At 42.2% G+C, this 19,353-nt stretch overlaps 1 protein-coding gene and 1 pseudogene across 1 annotated transcript; one reads left to right on the top strand and one right to left on the bottom strand.

Annotated features, from left to right (window-relative positions):
- LOC129813451 (transport and Golgi organization protein 1 homolog) overlaps nucleotides 1-12,764 on the bottom strand; it is a 69,028-nt pseudogene extending 56,264 nt beyond the window's left edge.
- On the top strand, nucleotides 12,587-15,236 carry LOC129812551 (general transcription factor II-I repeat domain-containing protein 2B-like). The gene is made up of 2 exons (XM_055864204.1): nucleotides 12,587-14,620; nucleotides 14,747-15,236. Exons 1-2 carry the CDS (start codon nucleotides 12,804-12,806, stop codon nucleotides 14,751-14,753), a joined length of 1,824 nt encoding a protein of 607 aa, XP_055720179.1. The 5' UTR covers nucleotides 12,587-12,803; the 3' UTR covers nucleotides 14,754-15,236.
- The last annotated feature ends 4,117 nt before the right edge of the window (nucleotides 15,237-19,353 follow it).

Here is a 19,353-nt window from a genome sequence, read left to right as displayed (position 1 = left end):
CAGGAAAACCTGCATTTCAGAGGGTGGACGTCAAACAGCAGATGAGGTATCAGGCAGTCAAAAAGTCCAAGATCTAATTTGAAACGCAGTCACAGATGATATCCAACCGACAAGACAATAGAAATGCTCAGGAACATTACAGAACGTTCAGATATAAATATGATTCTCTGTCCTCAAGAATAGAGTCATATCAGCCCTATTCATTTCATTTCTATCTGCAAGTTATGTTCTGACGATTTTGCCTTACTGAATGCACCCCAGACGTGCCAGTACTAAATAACGTGAACTGAGGATTGGTTCTTACCTCGTCGGAGAGGCATGGGAGCCATCCCAGGGGTGGGCTTGAACAGAGGCCTACGGAGCTCATTCAGCTTGCTGGACATGTCAGTCAGTCTTGGGTGAAAAAGAGAACAGACATTTAGATTCTCAATACTGTACCTCCAAATCTAGACTAATACAGCTTACTGCATTGCAAAACTGTGACCAAAACACTTGCATTTGTGGCCCTTCGACTTGGCAGTGCAACCTTTGGTTCACAATGTGCCTCTTTTTACTTTTTTGTGAGATTGACCAAAAATAAATCAAATGAAAGGATCTGCCTGTCTCCATTTTGAGTGAGCAATAGGTGAGACGTGCATTCAGAAGAAGGCAGTTTGCAAAGCAGCTACTGTTGTTCTAGTTACAGAGAGGAGAGTCACAGCTTTCTGTGAGTATACAATTACATTTCTCAGCTCTCAATATGGAGCTCATGGCACCACTTAACAACCGGAGTAGGCTATGTAGTACATGGTTTTGATGCGGGCTATATCCAGTAGCCTGTATAGGCCTAGTGCTGGTAATCTTATAAATTAGCTATCTAGTAACATTAACATATTTAGAGTTAGCAATCTAGATACGTGTTTTGAGTTTCCACTTCCTCAGGTGGTGAATAATATAGCCTAGGTGTGTAGGCAGACATATCGGATCCTAATTGGACAGGTTTCACATCATAACACCAATCATGCATTCCCTGGATGTGTTAGAGGAAATATCTTAATTTTGAACGTCTTACATTGCAAAATTATATCATACAGCTTTTTAATATATCATTAATTAATAACCAAATGTAGCCTATTACTAGCTGAATAGAGAGAGAAAGCATGCATCCCAATCGATTTATAAACTTCCATGGAGACAAAAAGTTCACATTGAACCCTGAGTAAATCTATGCAAATCAAGGAAAGAACTCAAGGGCATGCTAATGTAAAAGATGGCTAGTGTCACGTTCCTGACCTTATTTTCCTTTGTTTAACTTTGTTTAGTTGGTCAGGACAAGAACTGGGTGGGTAGTCTATGTTATGTGTTTCTATGTTGGGTTCAATGTGTTGCCTGATATGGTTCTCAATTAGGGGCAGGTGTTTGACGTTTCCTCTGATTGAGAACCATATTAAGGTAGGCTGTTCACACCGTTTGTTTGTGGGTGATTGTCTTCCGTGTCCGTTTATGTACCACACGGGACTGTTTCGTTTTGTCTAGTCTGTTCCTGTTCGTGCGTTCTTCGTTTATTGTAAGTTCTCATGTTCAGGTCTGTCTACGTTGTTTTGTAGTTATTCAAGTTTGCTTCGTGTTCGTCATGTCTAAATAAAATTCATCATGTCTTCACAACACGCTGCATTTTGGTCCGATCCATGCTCCTCCTCAGACGAGGAGGAGAACAACCGTTACAGCTAGTCATTATTAGCCTGGTTCTGTATGGAATGCAGGTACATTATGGGACACAGGTCAGGTCATTATATCCGTGCAGTGGCGAAAAATTGATGCAACCAAATCATGTGCTGGTTCCATCAACTAAATAAGCCTTGAGCCCTGCTTTGGTATAGCTCAATTGAGTCTGTTGTATTAGTGTTGCACTCACAAGTTACGAATGTTAGTTGTTTCCTTCTTCTCGTCGAACAGAGCTCGCTCTGCGGCGCGTGCAATCACCTAGAGAGAAAGAAGAGACATTTAACATCTCCTGTTTTGGACTAAACTCACCTTACAAATGACTGGCCAAACAGAAGACTTCAAAAAAAATGTCCTGATCCTAATGTATGTGCCATCGATGGGGGTTGAGAAATGAGACATTTGTTGTTTCTTTAACAAATGGACTAATAAAGTTGTATTGTACAAACCCAGTTCTCGTGAGATTTCTGCTCCTGCTCAATGATCTGAGCTTTGTAGAACTTCTCGGTCCATTTCAGCTCATCCTGGATCTCCTTAACTCGCTGCCTACACACCTTGACCTCCTCCTCTAGGGCCTTGCCGTCCATCTCCGTCAGCCGGTCTTCCTTGTTGGGGCGCTCAAACTCCTCCTTGGTCAGCTTCCGACACACAAATTAAATCAAACTATTTAAAGACCATTTGAAAACCTCAAACCTCACAGTAAAAGAATACAGTAAAAGACAAGGAAAAATGTTTTTCTTTTACATGCTGTGGAACCATGGAGAACAAACCCTACTATGGTATTAACACATGAACTGCACTGCTTCTGATTCCACTTACTGCTGCAAAGTGTTCTCCTTCTGCTGGTACATCTCTGTCATGATGTCATTCTTCTGCTGCAGGGTCTTGTACTGGTTCTCCAGGTGGTTCTTGTCACTTTTCACCAACAAGATGTCATGCTCCAGCTTCTGAAATTGCTCTGTGGTGAAAACAAGTTGATAGTGTTGAGAGAGAAAAGGCAGTGATGCATATCAAATTCTAGTTGCTGGGACATACCTTCCAGCTCTTTCCTGGACTTCTCTTCATTCAGCAGCTTGGTCATGAAGCGATCGCGCTCTTCTTCCACAACAGACAGAGTGGTCTGGACCTGTGGAAAGTTCTTCCAACAGTTAGTGGAAGAGTTGACACACTTCTTGGTTCTGTGGCGGTTTTGGATGATGGTCTGCTTGTCTGAAACAAATAATTGTAAACACAGTGACACATTTCAGGAAAGTAGGCGTATGTCGCGCGTTATACTTCACAGGAGAGGCATTTGAATGCATAACTATCAAAATGCGTTTTTGGGGGCAAAATGCCTTCTGGTACGTGAACTTCCATGTGCCTTAATAACAAACTTGTATGCCATCTGTAAATACGAATAAAGATGGTAAACTATGAGCAGAGTTAGTTTAGCCACGGAAAAAGGAAGAAACCTTCCCTCTAGCCATGATTGGCTGAGATAATGGATGAGCTGGACGCGCCATGAAACAAGTTCGGATTGGTCTGCCATGTAGCACACTTCTGTCTATAACATGAGCTTCTCAGTATGTGTAAGTAACCCTTTCTAACGCAGCTTTTTTGAAAGATGCTCTCCACTTTTAGGAGACCCAAGTTTTGAAATCAGTGGACTGTCCGGTGGAAGCAGAGTATGCTAGCTAAGGAGATGGAGAAAATTCTGTGGTTTGATTGCAAATATGCAGAGGCAGTCGAAAATAGAACACATAGAAGGCTGTTGTATAAAACACCTGTCTCCAGAATACATCTTCAAACTAAGAGAAAACATTTTCAGATATAAGTTTCTAATTTTGTCAGAAAGTAGTTTTCTCATTGCAAAATAAAGCATATTGTTAGCTAGCTAACAATATGCGTGAACAATGCTGAATGGCTATAGACAAAGAAGAGCTCTCCAGTATGGGTTACAAGTTTATCAACTTTCAAAGCAGAATTACTTTCCCATTGTTCCTCAACTGTAGTGTATGATATACCATTTTGATGCTCCGAGTCTCTACTTTAATCCAATGTAAAAAAACACAATTTCAAATTTTGCTACATAAGACCAAATCACATGACAGTATCCTAATCAGAGAAGGCTGGTGGGAGGAGCTATAGAAGGACTGGCTCACTATAATGGCATAAATGGAACGGAGTCAAGCACACTGTTTCCATGTATTTGGTTCCATTCCAGCCATTACAAGGAGCCCGTCCTCCTATAGCTCCTCCCACCAGCCTCCTCTGATTAGGACACCGTGTCAGGTGACTTACCATTAGAGGCTACCCCGTTAGCAACAACTCCACCTTTCAGGTCATCGCAGGCCTCCAGGTCTCCTAGCAGGTCAGATAGAACCTGCCAGAGAGGTTGAGAACCACCAATTGATACATTACACTTTTCCCCTGGAATCAGTCAAGAAGTATTTTTTTGGAACATAATACAGGTGACATGTTTCTTTGTCATCAGGGTGCATTTGAGAAGGTGTGAACAGGAATTGATGTGTGTAACAATATCGTAACGTGTAAAAAAAACTCAACGTTGTGGTCCTTCTGAAGGAGGGAATCCTCCAGGTCTTTCTGGGACTTCTGGTAGACTTTGATCTGCTCGCATGTCTCCCTGTGCTTCTCCTCCCACAACTTGGCAGCATGGTGCAGCTAGGAAATTAGGTCATCAGGACGGTACAATGCAGGCCCGCATGGCCAATGAGTCCTACACAATGTCATGAGGCTTAAAGTGTGAATCGTTGTTCCATATTGGTACTCACCGAGAGGTTCTCCTCCTTCAGGGTGGCAATATCCTTCTCCAGAACCTGGACCTGGACATTCCGGGCATCTTCGCGGAGCTTGGCTTCATCCATCAGAATGGTAGACTACAGATTTAATGATAAGGATAATTAAAAGGAAATAAACACTTTACATTTGATTGTTGCAATGTTAATATATTTTACATATTTTCATTGGGCATGTTCACTTATACGACCTATACCTTCAAGAGTGCATCCTGGGTTTTCTTCTTGCTGCGCTTCAACTTCTCAATGGTTTTGTCCATTTCGGACATCTATGGGCAAAGATAATGATAAGCATAATGACAACCATCTTTCTCTGTCCTCATCAACGAGCCATCCTATTTAGGATAGTAGCTGGCTAATAGTAGCTGCCTATGCTGTCTACATCCCGAAAGCAACTACTCTCTAGGGTGTCTCTCTCATTTGCAGGCTGTCCCTTTCTCTCTGTCTGCCCGCGCAAGTCCATGCAGCTGTAGGTGCAATGGATTGTGGTCATTTTAGTCAATTACCACATTTTCTGCACTAAACTATGTGGAATATTTATTTTCCTGTTGAAAACTACAACGTCCCGAAATATGTGCTTGAGAAACGGCACATTGAGCTCACATAATAAACTAACTTAATGGAATTCAAATAATTGAACCGACGTCAGAGAATTGGTTGTGTAAGGGCTGTCGTTCTCCTCTTCCTCGGACGAGGAGAGGAGAGAAGGATCATCAGACCAAAATGCAGCATTAGGGAAATAAGCCATCTTTTATTTAAACACGACGATGGCAACACGAAAAACAAAACACTTTCAAAATTACAAAACAAGAAAACGACGTAGACGAAAAAACCTGAACATGAACTTACTAAACTAAAACGTAAAACTCACGGACAGGAACAGACTACATCGAAACGAAACGAACAACCGAACAGTCCCGTATGGTGCAAGACATAACACAGATACGGAAGACAATCACCCACCCACAAACAGTGAGAACACCCTACCTAAATATGACTCTTAATTAGAGGAGAACGCAAAACACCTGCCTCTAATTAAGAGCCATACCAGGCAACCAAAACCAACATAGAAACAGATAACATAGACTGCCCACCCAAAACACATGCCCTGACCATAAACACATACAAAAACAACATAAAACAGGTCAGGACCGTTACAGGTTGTTCTGAAACATTTTAATTACAGCTAAATCGCTCAATACTACTCACCATATCTTCATGTTTCGCAGTATTGGCCTGCTCTTTGTCAAAGGATATGGCGTTATAAGTTATTTTCCTCGTCCAGGCGCTCATTTTGTCTCTCCATCTCTTGCACAATATTCTATTGGATAGAAAAAGAAAATGCTTAGTCAATTTAAACACTATGTAGAAGAAAAAAATAATAAAAAATCAAATAATTGTCAGCATGACAATGACATGTGATCAAGATAATATTTCTTAGAGACTCACCTCCAATTCCTGGATCTTCTCCAGAGATAAAGTGACAGATTTTTCAGACAGCTTTTGCTTTTCTTTAAGTTCTTCGCCCTGAGGGGAACCCAGTAGAAATATACTGTCAAAACATTATGTCCCTTAATTCACATTGAACTAAAAAGTCTGGATCTTAGTCAGTGAAAAGTCTCTGCAACTTACCTGATGCTGCAGTTCAGCAACCTTTTGGAGTATCTCCTTCTTCTCTTGTTCAAGCTTTTTCATCCTGTCCACCATCTCTTTTTCAATAGCGAATAAAAACCATGACAAGAGTATGAAATCAGACATGGTTTACACATGACAAGAACACCAGCCTGTAAGCAATATGAATGAGGATTCACTGTGCACCCTAAATAGCCAGAGAGAAGAACTTACTTAGATGTGACTTGCTTTTGACCTGTGAGAAGGAAAAGAAAAGTGGCAGCAAACAGCCTCCTCAACGGTAGCATAAAATACATCATAGAATAACATAAAGCAATCAGATTATGAAATTATGAAAGCAGTAACTGTGCAACAACGACTTACAGATAAAATGCTCCTCCAGAAGAGGAAGCCGATGACCCCGGCACCTGCAGTGACCAGCACGGGTTCACAGGACTTGAAGGCACATCTCGATCAACAACTTGAAGGCACCTCCCAATCTGAGACCCAGATATAGGAAGAACGGATACTGCTAGTCTGGAAAGTGAGCCATTTTTTAAATGAGGAAGAGGACAGGCAAATGAAGTTGCCAACAAGATTCAGTTTCAATGTAGCCTAGCTAGCCAGCCATGTGGCGGCCTAAGACTTGACTAGCCAGCTAGCTACATTGTAGCCAACTACTTACATATCAAAGTACAAGACAGTACAAGACAGACAGTTGATCAGATTCTGTCATCAGGGGCAAAGTGGGTAAAGGGGTTGTTTCTTCCGAATCCATCGCTACTGTACGTTACTTTGACAGTTGAGCTGGTTATCTAGTTAGTTTGGCTTGTGACTTGCATTACAACTCGTTTGCGTAAACCGTGAAAATCCTCATTTCACCAACTGATCAACTTAGTCGACTACTGGAGAGGATCCTTCATCGTGGTTCTCTTTACCCAGGAGAGGACAATATGTACCTATCTTTCTAGCTACTATAACCTAAGCTTGAAGGTTAGCTTGCCAATGCTGGCTCTGCTTCGCCAACAACATGTCTACTAGCCTCCTTTTAGAGTTCTGAACGTGATTACTTTCTAAGCAAAACGCACAAAGCCTGGTAAAACGAGCGGGGGTATCATTTATATCCCACTCAATAAGCAAAACACCGGCTGTGGACACTTAACTTCAGTCTACACTTCACTAGAACAAGTCAACAAAAAGGCAATTAGTCAATTACAATAGGAAGGAAAGCCCATTCACAAGAGAGAAATACATGAAGTAACTTACCATAACACCATATATTCCAAGATACTCATAAAACATGGTGACGAGACGACCAGATAAAATTACTGATACGAATGATGAACCACTCTGCTCATCTTCATGGCAATCAGTGACAGGAGGTGACTCCAGAGATCCTGGAAATACAGCACAAGCAAATTAGGTTAATGCATACAGTTTACATCTCACCACAATTTCAAAAGTAGGGAAGTATAATGAACACCTACCTGAGGGAGGGTGATCCATGTCTACGCTAAGTCCCATGTCCAAGGTATTTTCAGACATATTCCCATCTTTTGAAACATTCAGAGAGGTTCAAACAGTGAGTAAATGTTCATGCATTGCAATCTAACTGGCATTGTCAGGAAGTGTATTTGTTCTGTCAACCGGTTACTATTTACTTTGTTGTACTTCTTGGGCATTTCTTAAATACAGTTTATTCTGCAAACCAAATCTCCAGGCATTATTATCATGTCATTAGCAATGTATGAGACTTTCCAAATATTTATTTAACAAAATGTTTTAATCCTCCTATACTCTGACATGAACATAAACTGAAAAAAGCATTATTACCTGTGTCAGGGTGTAGGTGACTTCCCACTGCCATGGGAGCACTGTTTCTGGCCGTTGAGTACTTCTGACGCAGGGTGAACACCAGTCGTCCAAGATGGAAGCTTCCTCAAGAAACTCACCAGCCTCCTGCTGCAGGTCCGTTCTCATGGGCATCCAGCATCCTCTCAATCTCATCCAGGATTGGGGTTTCAGAGGCTTCCAAAATGGCTTCCAGCACCGTTTCAATGTCCTCACTGATGTTTGTCTGGGACCGCCGGGCAGCCTTCAGCTCCAGGTCAAAAAAAAGGAACTCCAACCTAAAGAGGTTCTGAGGACCTAGAATCTTTTGGAGGCACTCCATATCCTCCTCCTTGCAGCGGTCTCGCAATAGTGTCAGCCTCAACACATTGTCACTGTATTCCGCCTCTTTGTTTGGAAGGGTATACAGAACTTTATCTTTAAGTGAGGGTGTGTGGCTTTCAGCATCATTTTCAGTCTCATGCACCTCAGGTTCTATGTCAATAGCCTCGTCGTGTTGGACCACATCCAACACATCACTGGATACAACATCGGTTTGGGTTGCTCTGACCCAAGTTCAGATAGACTTTCTGTGTCATTTTCATCAGTGTGCTCAGTTTTGGATGAAGACAATACTGCTTTTTCATCCTCTAGCAACTCTTCCTCAATCTCTTCCCCCTCTAGGTGTATTGAATCCTCCTCCTCTATGGGGAGTTCTTGATGGCTCTCTTTCACCATTGTGTTTTTACTTGGATCTGGGACCTTCTGGTATGGTTCTCGAAATAGTCTGAAAAGCTCTGTACCACTCTGTTTAAATGTATTCTCTACTTGTGAGAAATCTATTGACTCCTCTTTTTGTATGGGGAGTTCTTCAACAGCTTGTTTCTGATCTGATTCGTTCATTTTACTATCAAAGTCTGAGAGCATGTCTGTCTGTGAGAGCTGTTTAGGGACTGGGCTGTCATCTTCTGTAAGATTCTCTGCTAAAGCCTCAGTGTGTTCACTCGCCGCATCAGCAGGAGGTGTTGAAGGTTCGATGTCACCTTCTTCGGATTCATCCTCAAACTGCAACGTCTGAGAATCCTCATCAGGTACTTTGACAGCATCCTCACTGAAATTAGAGTCCGCAGGTTCCTCAAAGATTAGCTCAGAGGAAGTAGAACAGCCAAATAACTCCTTGGGTTCTTCAATTTTGGGAGGCTCCTCTGGTGTAATCTCACCTTCGTCATCATCCTCCTCGTCATCTACCTCTGAACCGGCAACATAAGCTATTCTTTCCCCACCACTGACAATGTTAAAAACGGTATCACCAAATGCAGACCACAAGTTATTGTCCTTGGAGTCCTGTTTCTGTGTATGAGGTACCTCTGATAGACTGTCTTCCTCATCTGTCTGATCAGATTCCGGAATGTTCTCGTGTTCCAAATTAGAACTTTCTTCAGAAAAAGCCAGCAATGGAGTTTCCCTGAGATGATAATCACTTTCCTCATCCTGCTGATATTCAGTCTTGTCACTTTCCTTGTCATATGGAGTCACCTTCCAAGTGTCCTCATCATTGGAAGTGACAGCATCAAAAGTTATTCCAAGTGTGATTTTTAACTCAGGAATAGGTCTGCCTTCTGAAAAAACATCAGGTGCATTTTCTAACTCAGGATCATCTTTGGAATCAGGTTCTGAGGGGGTTTCTTTGATCTCACCTTCCTCTGGTTCAACAACACTGTACGGCACAGAGTCCTCTGTCCTCTGCTGATCTTTCTGAAGGTAATTTTTGATCCTCTCAGCTGTGGTCTCAAGTACAGTGTTAGATTCCACTCCCTTTGTGTCAAGAGTTTCAGGCTGAGGCAGAGAGGACTCTAAAGCCTCAAAATTTCTCAGATCATCATTATCTGGAACCTCTACAACCTTATCAATGTCCTCAGGTACATCTCTATCAATCTCATCATTTTTTAACAGTGTCACTTCAGGTGGAGGCTCATCCACTTCCACCGTGGTGCTCTCAGCACTTTTGTTTAGGTAAAAAGTCTCTGTGGTTACTTGCACAGAATCCTCCTTGTCTGTTAACAATAAAGAGGAACCTAACAGTGAATCAATGTCATAACTGTCAAACTTATTGTGTCCAGTGTCAAAGCAAACAATGTCGGTTTCCTGAAAAGAAAACATTGTTTGAGTCATACTACCTATTTCAGAAAGAAGTTCAGTCATTCCAGACAATGTTTTAAGCGATGATGCATTGGCAGTAGTGAACTAGGCCTACATCTATTTATTGACTTACCTCAGCAGGAATCTCCAATTTTTTTTCAGTGTATATGTGATTGATTACGAGTTGGTCCTTATTGAAGTAACCAAAGCGGTTACCAACCCATTGTAAGAAATGGAAACAAAACAGAGAATGAAACATGTTAACAAAACAGAAAAAGCTTCAACATTCCTTCTAGACTGCAATGTTATCACATACAGTACCAGTAAAAAGTTTGGACACACCTACTCATTCAAGGGTTTTTCTTTATTTTCTACATTGTAGAATAATAGTGAAGACATCAAAACTATGAAAGAACACATATGGAATCATGTAGTAACCCCCAAAAAGTGTACAAAAAAATATCTAAATATATTTTATATTCTTCAAAGAAGCCCAAATCAAATCACATTTTATTGGTCACATACACGTGTTTAGCAGATGTAATTGCGGGTGTAGCAAAATGCTTGTTGTGTTGTTGAAACAGGAATGCTTTTCCAACAGTCTTGAAAGAGTTCCCACATACAGTATGTTGAGGTCTTGTTGGCTGCTTTTCCTTCACTCTGTGGTCCAATTCATCCCAAACCATCTCAATTGGGTTGAGGTCGGGTGAATGTGGTCAAAAAGCCCTTACACAGCCTGGAGGTGTGTTGGGTCATTGTCCTGCTGAAAAACAAATAATTGTCCCACTAAGCACAAACCACTGCAGAATGCTGGGGTAGCCATGCCGGTTAAGTGAGCCTTGAATTCTAAATAAATCACAGACAGTGTCACCAGCAAAGCACCCCCACACCTCTTCCATGCTTCACGGTGGGAACCACCCATGCGGAGATAATTCGTTCACCTACTCTGCATCTCAGAAAGACACGAAGGTTGGAACCAAAACTCTCAAATTTGTACTCATCAGACCAAAGGACAGATTTCCACCAGTCTAATGTCCATTGCTCGTGTGTCTAGGCCCAAGCAAGTCTCTTCTTCTTATTAGGGTCCTTCAGTAGTGGTTTCTTTGCAGCAATTCAACAATGAAGGCCTGATTCACGCAGTCTCTTCTGATCAGTTGATGTTGGGCTATGTCTGTTACTTGAACTCTGTGAAGCATTTACTTGGGCTTCAATATGAGGTGCAGTTAACTCGCAGCAGAGGTAGCGCTGGGTCTTCCTTTCGTGTGGCAGTCCTCATAAGAGCCAGTTTCATCATAGCGCTTGATGGTTTTTGCGACTGTACTGTTCTTGCCATAATATGGACTTGGTCTTTTACCAAATCTTCTGTGTACCACCCCAACCTTGTCACAACACAACTGGCTCAAGCGCATTAAGAAGGAAATAAATTCCACAAATAACATTCTAATAAGGCACACCTGTTAATTGAAATGCATTCCAGGTGAATACCTCATGAAGCTGGTTGACAGAATGCCAAGTCTGTGCAAAGCAGTCATCAAGACAATGGGTGGCTACTTTAAAGAATCTAAAATATATTTGATTTGTTTAACACTTTTTTGGTTGCTACATGATTCCATGTTTTTTCCAAAGTTTTGATGTCTTTACTATTTTCTACATTGTAGAATAATAGTGAAGTAAAACCCTTGAATGAGTAGGTGTGTCCAAACTTTTGACAGGTACTGTAATTTAATATCAACTCATACTTACACTCCCTGCACATATATTTGTCCTTTGGCCTGAGAGTTTATAGTAGACATATATAGTCTCTCCTTTTTCAAATGACAGAAACCGACAGTCTGGTCCGGTGAAATCGCTGAAAGCTTTGCCCCGGCACAGGAGCACTGTGGAGAGGAATGATTCAAAGATCAGTTTCACTGCCTACCAAAGATTCCAGCCCATTACCTCAGCGTCCACCCTATGTGCCCCATGCACAATCAGGGTGTGAATAGAATACACATCACTAAAGTAAGCCTTGTTTTATCTGCTTCTCTTTTTACAGAGCCAGAGTATCCAAAAGGAAAGCCAAGCATTAAGGCTAAATATAATATTGTTTTTGTCTTGATAAGGTAGATGTAAAAAGAGAAGAACTTGCAAGCTGTCACAATCTTCTATAGGAAAGAGTGAGGACCAAGGCGCAGCGCGTGAAAAGAACATATTCTTTTATTTAGAAGAGAACCAACACAAAACGAAACCACTTTAACAAACTAACAAAATAACAAAACTGACGACCGTGAAGCTAAGAATGAACTAGTGCATACATGCAACATAGAACATCGACATAGACAATTACCCACAAACAGCTAAAGCCTATGGCTACCTTAAATATGACTCCCAATCAGAGACAACAGAAACCAGCTGTCTCTAATTGGGAATCCATTCAGGCAACCATAGACTTTCCTAGACAACTACACAAAACATTAAACCATCTATACACCTTAACCCTCTAAACCATACAACACCCTAGACCACATGTGTCAAACTCAAGGCCCGCGGGCCAGATGTGGCCCGCCAGGTCATTTTATGTGGCCCGCGAGAGCTTAAAAGTTTTGAGTGTCTAAAAATAAATACCAAAAAATAAATTAAGAGCGTGCTTTGACCAAAAACTACATTCCCACAATGCCTTTCGACTACGCTAGCCACGGCAGTGTCCATGCCAACGAGTGGAATTGAGATATAAATAATGATCCCAAAATGTCCAGAAAGAGAAAAGTTGATGCAGACGGAAGACTGTTTCAAGAAAGATGGGAAGGCGAATACTTGTTTGCGCTTCAAGGAGAAAGACCGGTATGTCTTTTGTGTTACGAGGCGGTGTCGGTTGTCAAAGAGTACAATCTGCGTCGACATTTTGACACCAAACACGGAGCTAAGTACGCTAAAGCTAGCCTTCAAGAAAAGCAACAAATTGCCCAAGAATTAAAAGGCAAACTGCGGTCGCAGCAGAGTTTGTTCATGAAATCCACAGCCAAAAACGAGGCCGCGGTGAAAGCTAGCTTCATTGTGGCTGAAGAAATCGCCCACGCTTCCAAGTCTTTTTCAGAGGGAGCGTTTTTGAAGCAGTGCATGCTGAAGGTCTGTGAGCAGGTGTGTCCCGACCAGTTACAGACTTTTAAAAATGTCAGTTTATCAAGAAACACCATCGTCGACCGAGTGAAGGAACTAGCAGAAAATCTTACAACACAGCTGGCCGAGGAGACACGCAGCTACACAGCTTTTTCATTAGCTGTTGATGAAAGCACAGATAACACGGACACAGCGCAGTTATCAATTTTTATTAGAGGCGTAAAGTCGGACCTCTCTATCACTGAGGAGCTGTTGGATGTGGCTGCAATGCATGGGACCACGACGGGACAGAACATTTTTGATGCGGTAGAGAAGTCCGTAAGTAAAAATGCATTGCAGTGGGAAAACTTGGTAGGATTAACTACAGACGGTGCACCGGCAATGTGTGGAGGAAAAGTGGGCTTGGTTGGACTAATGAAGGGGAAAATGCAAAAAATGAACTGTCACACGCCTTTGATAACGTATCATTGCATTATCCATCAAGAAGCTTTGTGTGGGAAGGTGCTGGGGATGGAGGACATTGTGACCACAGTCATGAAAACAGTGAACTTCATTCGGGCGCGTGGCCTGAATCACCGTCAGTTCCAGCAGTTTTTGCTGGAGATGGGCTCGGAACACGGGGATGTGCTGTACCATACAGAAGTGCGGTGGCTGAGTAGGAGCAAAGTCCTCAAGCGATTTTTCGAGCTCAGGAAAGACATTGCTCTTTTTATGCAGAGTAAAGGAAAACTCATGTCTGAACTATCAGATCCAAAGTGGATGTGTGACTTTGCTGTGTTGTGTGACATAACCGACCATCTCGCCCAGCTGAATCAGAAGCTGCAGGGACGCAAACAAGTCATCACGCAGATGTCCGACACGATCACGGCTTTCCAGCGTAAATTGGACTTATGGATGTGGCAAGTGAAACAGGACAATCTTGTTCACTTTCCTGTTTGTCAGAGCATGTCAGCCTCATTTCCCGAGACTTTTTCATGTGCTCAGTTGGCTACCAAACTGAGCTGGTTAAAGACTGAGTTTGATCGGCGCTTCTCTGACTTCAGAGCACAACAGTCTGGCTTTGACATCTTTGCCAATCCTTTCACCACCGATGTCTGCACTGCACCCCAACACCTTCAGATGGAGCTAATTGAGCTTCAAAGCGACAGTGGCCTGAGAGCAAAGTTTCAGGATGCTACAATCCAGGACTTTTACCGTCTGCTGCCTCCTGGTTTGATGCCACAGCTTCGACTTCATGCTGCCCGTGTTCTGTCCATGTTTGGGAGCACCTATCTGTGCGAACAGTTTTTTTCCATAATGAATCTGAACAAAAACAAGCACAGATCACGCCTCACGGATGACAACCTCCATGCTGTTCTACGCATTGCCTCAGCACAGGACCTAAAACCAGACATTGACACACTGGTAACGGGAAAACGGTGTCAGACATCTGGTCAGAAAACACACAGGCAAGCATTTTTTTTTAAACTTAATTAAAATATAATAAAATGTAATTCAACCAAGAAGAAGAACAGTTAAACTGTGTGCAATTTAATGATTGTGCTTGCATTTTGTTTTGTGTTTATCATTTTCAGAACATGATCAATCGATAGTAGAGAGAGAATCCACTTGGTGTGTTCAAGGACAGGCAGCATCTCCTCATCAAAGACTAACCGAAAAACTTGACCAATATAGTTGTGAACTGAGTCAACCTTTATTTTGGTATTTTTAGTTGATTACATATTATTTATGTGTAGCTGCTGTAGTAATTATTTAATGTTTGCAGGTTTATGTGTGTATGCAGACAAATTGTCATCAAACCATCAGTTGGGTGCACGGCTGTGTGCAGCCTTTTTTTGTAAAATGCTACATGTGTCATACATGTTCTTTGCAGCTAAGTTTTATGTTATTTTTCTTTATTCACTTGGACAGTTTGATCCTTCATTAATGGAGTTATGTGGGTTTTCATAAGCTGACAAAATTTAAAAGGATTTATGTTAGAGCTACAAGCAAACATATATTTTCTATGCAACTGTAATTGTCACTTGAATAAGTTATAATAAATAATGAGTTATTTAACATTAAGGAGGAGTTACATTTATTTTACATTACATTCGATTACATTTATAAGTTACATCTGGCCCTTTGAGGACAGCCATTATGCTGATGTGGCCCTCGGTGAAAATGAGTTTGACACCCCTGCCCTAGACAATACAAAAAACACACAAACTTCCCCATGTCACACCCTGACCTAACTAAAATAATAATGAAAACAAAGATATTAAGGCCAGGGCGTGACACAAGCAGAGGGGTTAATGACATGCCAGTATTTTATATCAACAATAGCTAGCTTTATAGCTAACCAGGCCTATAATCCATCTTGCAATTTGCTTCCTAAACCAACACAGAAGTATGATATATTAATGGTCAGTTTAGTAAGTAACTATAGTAGTTGATTACAATTAAGCTCACATCTATATTATTGTGTGTAGCTAGCTAGTTAGTTAACTAAGAAGACTGCCAGATCAATTGGCAAGTTATCATGTAGTTAGTTAGTCAATGTTCACAAGTTTGGATTAGCTATGGGCCCTTGTGTAGCTTTGCCTTTGGGTTCAAGAAAATATATAGGCCAAAAGCTTGTTTACATGGTGCAATCTACTAATGTAGCTACTACAGAAACACAGTTATTATAGTTACAGAATTTGGCAACTAGTCAGGCAGTAGCCAACACAGGCTGAGACTTCGCTTCGGCTACAACTAAGCAAGCTTAGGTTATTATGCAATGGTAGTGTAACGACCCTGGGTTTATAAGCGTGGAAATAGACTCTGCCGCACGAGCATGCTTTTGCGGCACAGTCGATAGCGTGCTGGACTTCGGGCTTGAAGGTCGAGGGTTCGAGACCTGCTCCCTGCCTGTTTCATTACAGTATTTACAACTAACGTTAACGATAGTTGCGCTAGGTTAGCCGAGTTCATCCCCTTGAAATGACAACGCCGGTCAAGCTAGCTAGCTATGGAAAGATGGAAGCATCCTGAAAGTTCACTTGAGTTTAGCGCCAAGTACTTACTAATGCATTCCTCGTCTGCACTGTCTTGTTTTGCACACTTTGTACAAAATAATAAAATGCAGTACTACAGGATATTTCTTAACGTAGCTCTTTATTAGCTAGCTATAACTGGCATGTTCACGTATCGCCAACCAGGATTAAACTGACCATGACCTAACCATTTGGGTGGTCTTAACCAATCATAGCACAGTATGATATGGCGGTAAAATGCATCCAATTATAATTCAGTATGTTTACACATATGAATATTACATCCCCCTTCTTTTAAAACAAAATAAAAATGTTTACATATTTACATTTACATTTAAGTCATTTAGCAGACGCTCTTATCCAGAGCGACTTACAAATTGGTGCATTCACCTTATGATATCCAGTGGAACAACCACTTTACAATAGTGCATCTAAATCTTTTAAGGGGGGGGGGGGGTTAGAATGATTACTTTATCCTATCCTAGGTATTCCTTAAAGAGGTGGGGTTTCAGGTGTCTCCGGAAGGTGGTTGACTCCGCTGACCTGGCGTCGTGAGAGAGTTTGTTCCACCATTGGGGTGCCAGAGCAGCGAACAGTTTTGACTGGGCTGAGCGGGAACTGTACTTCCTCAGAGGTAGGGAGGCGAGCAGGCCAGAGGTGGATGAACGCAGTGCCCTTGTTTGGGTGTAGGGCCTGATCAGAGCCTGAAGCATATTCTAAGCGTTTCTTTTGAAAACATGCTCTGCAGTTTGAACTCAAGGTAAGTAACCATTTATATTGCATACTACACCAACTGAATCAACATAGACTCTGAAATAATGATCCAACATACTGTTACTTTTCGAACAAGGGATTCTCAGCAACTCAGCTTTCACAGTAGAAATACATCCTAACATTTCAAACAAATACAATACCAAAGCATTTCAAGTGAACTTTCAATAACAAGTTTACAGTGTGGAACTCTTTTAGGGCAGCGATCCGCCTACACCCTTTGACATTTCACAGTTCTAGGACAGCTCTGGGCTTGACCTCTCTTCCTGACCTTGTGCGATATGATGCTGAGCATGCTTCTGTGTCAGTCAAAAGTTATTGTGGTGTTGCAGGTAAGTATGGTGTATGTTGTGATGTGTGTGTGTGTGTGTGTGTTTAGTCCATCACGTTCTCTTTCAGGGGAACAGTTCATCTCATCAGTGTGTTGTTCTTTTGTGTTCAGTAGGTGACGACGATTGCGGCGGTACACCGCTTCTTCTGCGGTGAGGACGTGCTATGAACGTTCAGTGTCAGCTGGCTGGATGACGACTGCTGGCTTCCAGAGGCCATGCTCCTGGATACAAACTGACTCTCCGTCGATCAGTGGTGGCAGTGGTCTAGCTGACCTGTCGTAGTATCGCTTTTGTTGTTGTTGTCTCTGCACGTTTTTCATGCATTTCCTTGTAGCTGACGACCTCAGGTTGTAGCTGCTGGTTGGTGCTGGGAAGGATGGAGCGAAGTCTGCGGCTCATCAACAGCTGGGCTGGTGATTTGAAGTTGTCAACTGGAGTGTTGCAGTATTCAAGGAGGCTGAGGTAGGGGTCTCTCTTGTCTGCTTTTGCTTTGTCCATGAGTGATTTAGCAATCTGCACTGATTTTTCAGCAAGGCCATTACTTTGAGGGTAATGTGGGCTTGTGGTGACGTGTAAACTCCCATGCTTTTGTGAAGGATTCAAACTCATTTGATTTGTAACAGGGCCCATTGTCAGATGTTAAATTCTCTACAATGCCATGCCTGGCAAAGGCTGCTTTCAGCTTGTGTATCACAGCTGCAAATGTGGTGCTGTGAAGCTTGTCGAGTTCGAAGTATCTGCTGTAGTAGTCAACTGTTATGATGTAGTTCTTGTTGTTCCAGGTGATCAGAACGGTTGCCACGACCTGCCAGGGTCGGTCTGGGATACAGTGAGGTAACATTGGCTCTTTGGTGTTTGAGGGGCGTCGTTCAAGACATATGACGCATTTACCAACAATGTCCTCTATTTGTTTGCACATTCCGGCCAAAACAAAATATCCCATGCTCTCTGTTTGCACTTTTCCATTCCATGCTTTTCCTGGCCAAGATAAAGCAAAGCAGTACGGCACATACAACAACACAGAGTTACACATGGAGTAAACAAACATAGTCAATAATACAGTAGAAAAACAAGTCTATATACAATGTGAGCAAATTAGGTGAGATAAGGGAGGTAGAAGGGCAATGCATAGGCCATGGTGGCGAAGTAAATACAATATAGCAATTAAAAACACTGGAATGCAGTAGATGAATGTGCAGTAGATGAATGTGCAAAGTAGAAATACTGGGGTGCAAAGGAGCAAGATAAATAAAATAAATACATTAGGGGATGGGGTAGTTGTTTGGGCTATTTATAGATGGGCTATGTACAGGTGCAGTGATCTGTGAGCTGCTCTGACAGCTGGTGCTTAAAGCTAGTGAGGGAGATAAGTGTCTCCAGTTTCAGAGATTTTTGTAGTTCGTTCCAGTCATTGGCAGCAGAGAACTGGAAGGAGAGGCGGCCAAAGGAAGAATTGGCTTCGGGGATGACGAGTGAGATATACCTGCTGGAGCGCGTGCTACGGGTGAGTGCTGCTATGGTGACCAGAGAGCTGAGATAAGGCGGGACTTTACCTAGCAGGGTCTTGTAGATGACCTGGAGCCAGTGGGTTTGTCGACGAGTTTGAAGTGAGGGCCAGCCAACGAGAGCGTACAGGTCGCAGTGGTGGGTAGTATATGGGGCTTTGGTGACAAAATGGATGGCACTGTGATAGACTGCATCCAATTTGTTGAGTAGGGTGTTGGAGGCTATTTTGTAAATGACATCGGCGAAGTCGAGGATCGGTAGGATGGTCAGTTTTACGAGGGTACGTTTGGCAGCATGAGTGAAGCCAATTCTAGATTTAACTTTGGATTGGAGATGTTTGATGTGAGTCTGGAAAGAGAGTTTACAGTCTAACCAGACACCTAGGTATTTGTAGTTGTCCACATATTCTAAGTCAGAAACGTCCAGAGTAGTAATGCTGGACGGGCGGGCAGGTGCAGGCAGCGATCGGTTGACGAGCATGCATTTAGTTTTACTTCTATTTAAGAGCAGTTGGAGGCCACGGAAGGAGAGTTGTATGGCATTGAAGCTCGTCTG

This window comes from Salvelinus fontinalis, chromosome 16, assembly GCF_029448725.1.
Source record: "Salvelinus fontinalis isolate EN_2023a chromosome 16, ASM2944872v1, whole genome shotgun sequence".
Lineage (NCBI taxonomy): Eukaryota > Metazoa > Chordata > Actinopteri > Salmoniformes > Salmonidae > Salvelinus > Salvelinus fontinalis.
Note: the sequence above shows the minus strand (reverse complement) of the source record. Positions and strands in the feature narration are given on the sequence as shown.